Here is a 9,293-nt window from a genome sequence, read left to right on the forward strand (position 1 = left end):
CCTTGCAGCCCTGCATTCAAGAGTTTTGAGACATTTTACAAAAAATATGCCCAAGGAAAAGTCAGAGGATTATCAAAGTCTGTAGGTTTCGCTCTGTTTGCATATAACTCCATAGCACTCAGCGGAGTGGCTGTTGAGATGTCTGTGTGTGATCAAAGTGGTAGACTGACAGACTTGTCCTTATCTACATCCATGCTGCTAGCAAAAGTACTTTTTTCTTGTTTTCTTCTTCTGGTGTTGTTTGTTTTGCTTTTGTTGTGTCCTGTTTGTCCTCGTATCTTTGCAGGATCCTCGAGCAGCACTGTCACATTTGATTACAAAAACACACTGACTGAGTCGGTCTGACCTGAGTAGTCTGTCCCCACATTTCTAGATCCATCTGGGCATTTTGAGGCAGCTGAGCAGCTATGGTGAAGCTGGGCAGCAATCTGTCAGATAAGCTGGAGAAGCAGCCATCTGTGGACGATGGCTTTGATAACATTCCCCTCATCACACCCCTGGAGGTCAACCAGCTCCAGCAGTCATTCGCAGACAAGGTAAGTAAGTCCTCCTAGACATGTGTTTCCAAGTTAAAAAGTGGCCGCAGCAGAACCGTGCGTCACAGAAATACGCAACAGATTACAACTCCCTGCAAAACATGCTGGGCAAACACCATTAAAATTCATGTGGGGACACTTAACTCCCTTACATAAGCAACACTGAGACTACTGTATTTACCTTTCCTTACCTTCCCTCCCAGGTTAAAACCTTGGCATCAGGCCACATGATGCAAGCACCCCTTTGAATGCATAATGCAAGAAGAAAGCCGTCACAATCACTTTTTGATCGGACGATGCATTTAGCTGCACAGGATGTTCCACAGACAGAGTAGCTAAGCTGATGGTGCACACTTCCTAAATGTCTTTGCAGGGTATCGCTCAAAACTGCCAACAAATGACGCTGATGTATTTTTAGACATGCAAAGCAGTGTTTTGAGTGGAAACAGGATCGCTGAACCTGTGCTGAACACTGGGGACAACATCATCCATCAACCATAATGGCTAATTAGGAATTCTGAGCTTTTTTTTTTTTTTGCCGGCACAGTCACACTGAAAGCACATTTTCTCTGCTACAGGTCATTGTGAAGACGTCGACACAGTACCAGCTGCAGCAGCAGAAGAAGAACAAGCTGTATGTTCCCAACATTAAGAAGCTGAATATCAACTTCTACAGTGATGTTTCTGAGAAGGCCAAGGTAGGACAGTGTAATGTCTAGAAACAAACGCAAATTCTTATTTTGATGTAAGTCTGGAGGTTTTTTTTATGTACGTACTAACAGCATCAAAAATCCAAAACCAATAATAAACGATGTAGGCTCTTGTAGTTCTAACGACTTTTGCGTCGGTCGCCAAGAGTTCCATTTTTGCCCGAAGACTTCTGCACTGGGTGGCATGCACACTGGCAATGTACTTTCTTTTGATTCATACAGTATCATAAACACTATCCTGATGCTGGAAAGGCTCCATTGAGTAATGGATGTGTCTTCATTCATGCCAGAAAACGGGGCCTTACTGTTTAAGCTAAAAACCACAGTGCCCAACTTTTTGAGGAAATTGTTTAGTCTTTTTTTTTTTTTAAGGACTTTTTCGATCAATCCGGTAGCTTCATATGTTCAGAGGGAACCATGGACTGTATATAAAGATGGACAACATGCCACTTCTTCCTCCCACTGTACAAATGTGAAGCCAAAGTATTGCAGGAATGGGTGCTGCCATCTTGTGCTCGTCATTTTGTTTTACCGCCAGAATCTGCACAGTAGTGAGGTGGTAGTGAGGTTCAATCTGTTTCCAAGCCCAATTGTGAGCACACACCTCTTAAACTTAATATAGTCCCGACGCTACAGTCCTGACTGTGTTGGAATGTTGTGGACAATCACTTTGCCCTTTTTATTTCCTAGAATAGACAATAAATGATTAGTTGGTGCGAGTTGTCTTGCTGCCTGGTTACATTTAAACATAATTTCCCAGTAGATTGGTTCGTGGTTTTACCTTGCAAGCCACTATATTCAATACAATCTAGTTTTATTTAGATAGTCAGATAGTTAGTCAGATAATTCACTGCATATGTCACCTCAAGGTAGTTCACCTACTAAGGGCAAACCCTTACAAAATTACAGAGAGAAACCCAACAAATCCAAATGATTTTTCTCAAGAAGAAACCTCCGGCAGAACCAAGTTTAGGGAGAGGGGTCATCTGCCACAACCGGTTTGGTTGAGGGCTAGGGGGCAAAAGAAAAGGATAGCAGATAGACAAACAATGCATAAGTGAAACAATAAACCCCGGAGAGGTCGGTGAGGCCAATAACCACCCATCAGAAACGTGTAGCTCCACAGCCAGAGAAGAGAAGAGTCCTCCAGCAGTTTGGACCTATTGGAGGATAACGAAGGGATGTTCAGGGTCACCTGAGCTAGACCGAAATATAAGCTTTCTCAAAGAGGAAAGTTTTAAGCCTAATCTTAAACTGGGAGCTGATTCCATAACAAAGGAGCTGGTACCTTCTGAAAACTCTGGGACCTGCAAGTAAACCTGGATTCTGAGAGCATTCTAAAGTGTGCTGTTGGGAATGTGATACATGAAGGAGTTACAGTGGTCCAGCCGAGAAGTTACAAATGCATGGACTAATGTTTCAGCATCACTCTGAAACAGGATGTTCCTAGCTTTGACAATATTGCACAGGTGCAAGAAGGTCGTCCTACAGTGAGAGTTAAATGACATATCCTTCTCAAAACTAACTCCAATGTCATCTGGAGCAACTTAATGGTTAGAAAGTGTGTTGCTGAGGTGCTTAGGGCCAAATACCATAACTTCAGTTTTATCTGAATTTAGCCCATGAACATTACAGATCAGGACCTGATTTGTTTTGTCCAGGTTCATAGATAAATATAGCTGGGTGTCATCTGCATAGCAGTGTCTTAATTTCTAATAATATTGCCTGATGGGAGTACATACAAGGTGAATAGTTCTGGTCCTAGCATATTACGTAGTTAAGGAAAGGAACAGTCCAGTTTCTGAACAGTGGTTCACATGTGTCTCCCAGACTACTTTAGACCAGCTGCCAGTCATGACGACATACATCCCTTTAAACAACTAATCAAAAACAGTATTTAAGTACTTAATATGACAGAAACCATATTTACTTCGATTTCTTTTTAGCTTGGCTCATGTCCCATCTGCTAACATGGAGGGGGTAGGATTTATGACCTGTACTGCAGGTAGCCATCAGCTCCAAGCACTTCTGAGGGGCTGTCCAAGCTCCCAGAAACTTTACTGGGCTATGTGTTGATTTTGATAAAGTGGCCAAACTGCATTACCAAACCTCCACATATATCATCTGATCCACACTTGGTGCAAAAAAAGCGTTTTTCCCGCACACATCATTGGAAAAGGAGTGGATGTAAACTGGTGAATACATTTGGAAGCCTGACACACATGCTCCATACGTACTTGGCTGTGAAGGATGCTAATGCTCCTGCTCTATGGGTAATCAATTGCAACATCTGGGTAATTCATGGAGGAAGCTTGGATGCTTATATGCACCACTGACCAGCCTTCCTTTCAATGAATGGAAGGCTGGTATCTTGTAATCTGGTATCCACATGTCCTTGATGCGTCCATTGAGCTGTCATGTCCATCTTAAAGTCTGTAGAAGGAACCAATGAAGGAAAATCAGCAAATATTGAGAGACGGGCTAATGCATTATTGAGTAAAGATGACACTTATTGCGGAAATGGTGTGTATGTACAGAATGTGTGTGTGTTCATGTCTCTGTGTGTGTTTTGTCCGTCAGATCACAGGTCTGATCCTCATCACTTTGGCCTTCTTGACCAGCCTGCTCCTCCTGCTCATGTACAAAACCATGTGGTACGACCAACTTACCTGTCCAGAGGGTTTCATCCTTAAGGTAAGGTAGCATATACGTGTAGGTAAGCTTACATACACCATCTGAGCCACTAAAACACTGCTTAGCATATGTGATTTTGCAGTTTTAGGGAGTTTTTTAAAAATGTATTTTATGTAAACTCTACTTGCGGAGTTGTCGATACACACAGATGTGTTCCGACTCACATTCAAAATCTGATTTTTATCACCTGTTCCATGAACGTACATTAAATTCTTTAAGAATTACCATAACTAATTCTTGCCTAATCCTTTTCCTAACCTGTATCTAATCTTAAATCTAGACTTTAACCTAAAATTTAATGATTTGAGTTGCAAGGACTTTCTTTTGGTCCCCAGAAGGGAGGTGAATCCCCACAGTACGACTATGTAAACAGATTTTTGTCCCCACAACATTAGTAATACAAACACACACACACACACAAACGTATAAATGTGGATATAAGTGATTCAGACAAACACAGGAACGCAAAACATCTTGGCAGATCTATTATCTCATCTTCCTGCAGTATAGCAGAGATGAGTATAAGCAGCTCATATCAACAGTTCATAATTTGATTTCACAAACCCACATCAGTGTGTGCGACACCCACTCAGAGAGTACTCACACAGTCTGCACCGTAGTTTATCTGGTGCTGTATTTCTCAGCATAACCTCACTTTGTCACTTCGGGAGGATTGTGCAAAAGCAGGAGCCCAAACTCATTGTCTCCCAACGACACCTTGGAGGCATTGCGTACCGAGGCGGCGCTGCCACGCATGTTGGTTAAAGAGTCTGTCCCTTAGAAGAAAATGAGAGAGTGTTACAGACAGAGAGAGAGAGAAGGGGGAGGAAGGAGGAAAGGGAGTGACGAGGCCCGCTTTCTGGTCAGGCAGAGATTGGGATGCCCGCCTGTGAATCGGAGGGGTCTTTAATTAGGGCTGAGCGTGACTAAACTGTGATTAAAGGCTTAACAGTGAGGGGGGAAGCAAGGAAGGGAAGCAGGAGGAGGAGGGGAGGGGAGGACCTTCCGGCAAAGCTTTTGAAGTTTTTGCCGGTTACAGTTGCTTTTAGCATTTTTTTTTTTTTTTTTTTTACTGCTAATGCGTTGTTGGAGACATAAAAAGAGGATGGAGGGTGGCGTAGCCGCTGCCAGGCTTTTGAGAGTCTCGACTCCTTGCTGTGAAGGAAGGTCAGGTAGTGGATCCTCTAAAGGGAAAGACTTGTGAGGTCAGGGACTCTTCAGTGTGCTCTTTCCAAAGCAGAACATTAACAGGATCACTTTGATGTAATCCATCCACATTATCTTATACAAACCTTCACTCGCCCCAAAAACAAGTACATTTAGGGATGTGTTGACGGAGGCTTTCTCCTCAAACGAGGACTGATTCTGATAACTGTGTTCTGTTAGTACTGTACACCTTTAACTATGTATGTGCACTGCATTTCAACAACCCTGGTCTCATTTGGAGAAACATTTGTGATGCAGAATATTATAGAAAAACTAACATTTGTCCTCTGATGGAAATACATTATCTTGTCTTATTTTCTTAATATTTCCGCTCAGTCTGGTGCATCCTCATGATAACCTGATTATCCTCTGGAGCACCTTTTAATTTGTGCTTGAAAGCTTATTCTTGGAATTATAAGAAGTTTGACACTATAATCTTAATTCCATGTCAAATTACTAGTTTTGTCAATGAGCCATTTACCTGCTCAACCATGTCAGCACTTCTAAACCTACTTTCTGAAATATCTTCCTGAATGTGCAGCCAAGCAGTGACAGTGGCTGCACGTTAAACTGCAGTTCTTTAAGGAATTTTTTTAAGACTTCCGAGAACAACCACGTGCATGATTATTTGACATGTCGGAAAATCAGATGTTAACGAGATGAAACATGCAGGAGAAGGCTCCTGATTGTGGAATAATTCTGAAATACATTGACACGTATATAAAGCAGAATACAGTTTAGCTGTGATAGAAACCTAAACTTATGTTACTGTGAACAGTGATTTCAACTGTCTCTTAGAGTTGCAGTTACGTTGGGCAAGTTATGTGCATAACTTCGATGGAATATGCAACTTGCAAAAAAATAAGCCAATACATGCAACTGCATTGGATTGTGATTTCAAATGTCATTATTGCAAAAAATGTTCATATATTGGTCAAATCAGAAAGAAATATGTAGTCTGTGTTGACCCAAGATGGACTTTGCTCCGTGTTTTTAACGTCAAAGCAATGGCTGTGCTCCAGATCGCATACTTATGTAGTGTAGCTGCCCTCAGAAAGTACGCACTCCTTTGTACAGTATGGATACATATTACTTCATCATAATAATTAAAACTTTGACCATCACAGTCAGACACCACGACGTATGTGATGTAACTGCACTGAGCAGTGTGGGTCAGAAAAGTGTGTTGGTTTCATACTGCATAGTTCAACTGGATGTAGTAGGACATCTGGGGTAGTACCAGGTACTGTGAACAGGATTTTGCTAGTATTTTACATGAGACGTGTAAATTCAGCTTCTTTAAAAAAAAAAAAAAAGTGTATTTTTTTTAATATTTAAAAAATACCAGGAAAAAAAATCTGTTACTTTACAGTTCGTTTTTTGCTTTTTACTGCAACATTCAACAGGCTGTAGTTGGACATCTGGGTATTTTTGGCCTGTTACATTTTACATACTGTGCACTGGGACACACTCAGTCTCTTCTGACGTACTAAACAGTGTGGTAGTTTGGCTGTTGCGTCACTTAAACTGAAACCAACGGAGCCGTTATGTTTCCGTCGTAACAGCAGAAGCACTGCACCCCTGCAGCTCTGGAGATGTACTACACAGAGCAGCAGCAGCAGCAGCAGCAGCAGGAGCCCGGCGTCCACGGCAGCACCAACACCGGGCTGTACGCCGCTCTCAGCCACCTCAACCAGGTCAAGAGGACTGAGCCTGAGCTGCCGTCGCCATGGTTACCAGTCATCAGCGCTCTGAAGGAGGCCGAGGTGGCCAAACAAGGCAGCGAGTCGCTGAAAGGAGCGCTGGAGGGAGAAAAGTGAAGGAGTGAATGGAAACGTGGGTGTTAGAGGAGAAAATGGCAGTGGGGACGTCGTGTATGTTATTTTTCTTTGTGTGTATAAGATTTTTTGGTTTATTCTTCCCCCAGACAGTCCAGTGAATCACTTGCTCACAGTGGTGCTTCAGAAGGTCTGAGTATCTACTGACGATTCCAATCAGTATTATAAGGATGTGTGTGTGTGTGCGTGTGTGTGGTGAGTTGTTGTGGTCGGAGGCAGGAATGTGCCTGACTATTACAGTGTTACTGAGTCATGACTAAAGTCTGCCATCTGGATCTTGTGTGCGCTTTGTAAATACTGTACACTGTAAATGCTTACATACATACGAGCATGTATGTCCGGTGTGAGTATGTGTATTAATGGGCGGTGTGTGTGCGCATACACACTGTGTAAAATGTGCGCTCGTCTGAATAAGTTGGAGGAGAGAGAAGAGAAGCGAGGCGAGAACTCGCAGTGAGAAGCGAAGATAACAAGTTTTTAATGAGATGGCTGCGAGTTTTTCTCCTCATCACTTTGTTATCTTCTCGTCTCTTCATTTAGTCTTAGAGCAGAATGTATGAAATCATTATTAAATGTGCTCACAGTTTAATTATTAAGACATTTTCATTTTTTTCCCCCATCTTACTGTCTCTGGACTGTAAGTTTCTTGGGTTTTGTAAAGTTAAAGTTAGAGGACAGTTAGTTTTCAAAGTATCAAAAGTAAAAAAAAATCACGACAGTATTTAGAATTAATTACCAGAAAAGGTAATTAAATCCACGGTATATTAAATATATAACACGATGAATCAACTAAAGGGGTCCGGATGCTTTCTCAGTATGACTCCTCATTTATGTTCCTCTACAGTGTGAGCTCCTGACTTTAATTATGGACACCACTTGAGAACTTTTAATGTATTATTACAAACAAAATCAACATTTCAACAATGCTGCATATTCATGTGGTTAAGTTAATTAAGCCAATTAAGCTCCACCCTATTTGTTTTTGTTGTTGCTGCTACTAATTTATTTTTTAATTTATGTAACTGTATGTATGCTGTAAAGACCTTGTAAATGTACAGTATAACAACACCAGGGTTAACTCCTCATCATCCTTTATATGAATGTATGAAGTAGCTGCTCGCATCATGCAGTAAATATAATTAGCGCTTAGGATGTAAAAAGCTTCTATGTTGTTTCTGATTGTTTAACAGAGTATTTATCTTATTTAATGTCTTTGAATGGAAAGTTTTTGTTTGCAGGAGAATTCTTTTCAGTTCCATCATACATCTGATTTTAAAGGGAAGGGGGAAAAATACATGAAGGTGATCATCAAACACAGGTGAAAATATGACATGTGGCTAATAAATAACAAGACTAATGCGGTAACTCTATTTTATTTCATTTAGGTGGTTTGTAGCTTTAGGGGGGGGTGGTTATGCTTGTCCATTGGTCAGTGTATATCATGTGATTGGACTTCCATAACATCAGTCTTGTTATTTAATAGCCACACCTCATATTGAGTCTCACACTGACCTGACAAGTCTTGTAATTTGTCTTAATTCTCTCATTTTGTCTGACCTGCTGTACCTTTTCTCTTCTTGTCAATCTAAGTTTTTTCCTTTATGTTTTTTTTTTTTCTTTTTCCCCTCAAATGGCAATAATCTTTTTTTGGAAGGAAACTCTTTCATGTGAGTAGGACGAATGTGAGATCACAGCACAGCTTGTCCCTCCGGGTTCAGGTGCCAAACGTTGACATCAGCCCCATCTGCTCTGATGTCACTGACTGAACAGAAATAAATGACTGGAGTGTTGAGCTCTCTCATTCACAACCAGCCCCGTTCGCCTCTAATGACCTGAATTCATGATTTGCCAGGACAGATGGAATTTTTTGCTGTTTGGGTTTAACTGAAACCATTCGGGAGGTGTTTTTATCCCCACTGTTTGATAGCGATGGTTAGTAGTTACTTTGCAGAGTAAGATTTAGCACACAAAGCATTTAAGACATGATAACCTTATAAAACATCAGCTTGGTTATCAACCCTGAAAAGCACAAATATAATGTCCAAAATGTACAGTAGTAAGAAACGCTACATTATTATGCAGCGACACAGACTCATTTAACCTTGTGAACTTATGGTTTCTCAATATTTTCACCCAAGAGTCCTTGTATTTCTTTCTGAGTTAGGCAAACTTTTATCTTTACATACACAACCTTGTAGAATGTGATGCATTGTTGCAGACTTAGTTACCTGACATGTAAAAATCTGCTCCACCTTGACAGACACACACTTAATGACGTCTTACACATGCATCAGTAATAACCATCAAAT

General features: G+C 41.1%; 1 protein-coding gene across 1 annotated transcript; it reads left to right on the top strand.

Annotated features, from left to right (window-relative positions):
* The first annotated feature begins 399 nt into the window (after positions 1–399).
* caly (calcyon neuron-specific vesicular protein) lies at positions 400–6,966 on the top strand. Its single transcript, XM_008297796.1, has 4 exons — positions 400–536; positions 1,115–1,234; positions 3,827–3,940; positions 6,712–6,966. The coding sequence occupies exons 1-4, from the start codon at positions 408–410 to the stop codon at positions 6,964–6,966; spliced, it is 618 nt and encodes a 205-aa protein (XP_008296018.1). The 5' UTR covers positions 400–407.
* The last annotated feature ends 2,327 nt before the right edge of the window (positions 6,967–9,293 follow it).

This window comes from Stegastes partitus, unplaced genomic scaffold (assembly GCF_000690725.1).
Source record: "Stegastes partitus isolate 25-593 unplaced genomic scaffold, Stegastes_partitus-1.0.2 Scaffold1249, whole genome shotgun sequence".
In the NCBI taxonomy this organism is placed as follows: domain Eukaryota; kingdom Metazoa; phylum Chordata; class Actinopteri; family Pomacentridae; genus Stegastes; species Stegastes partitus.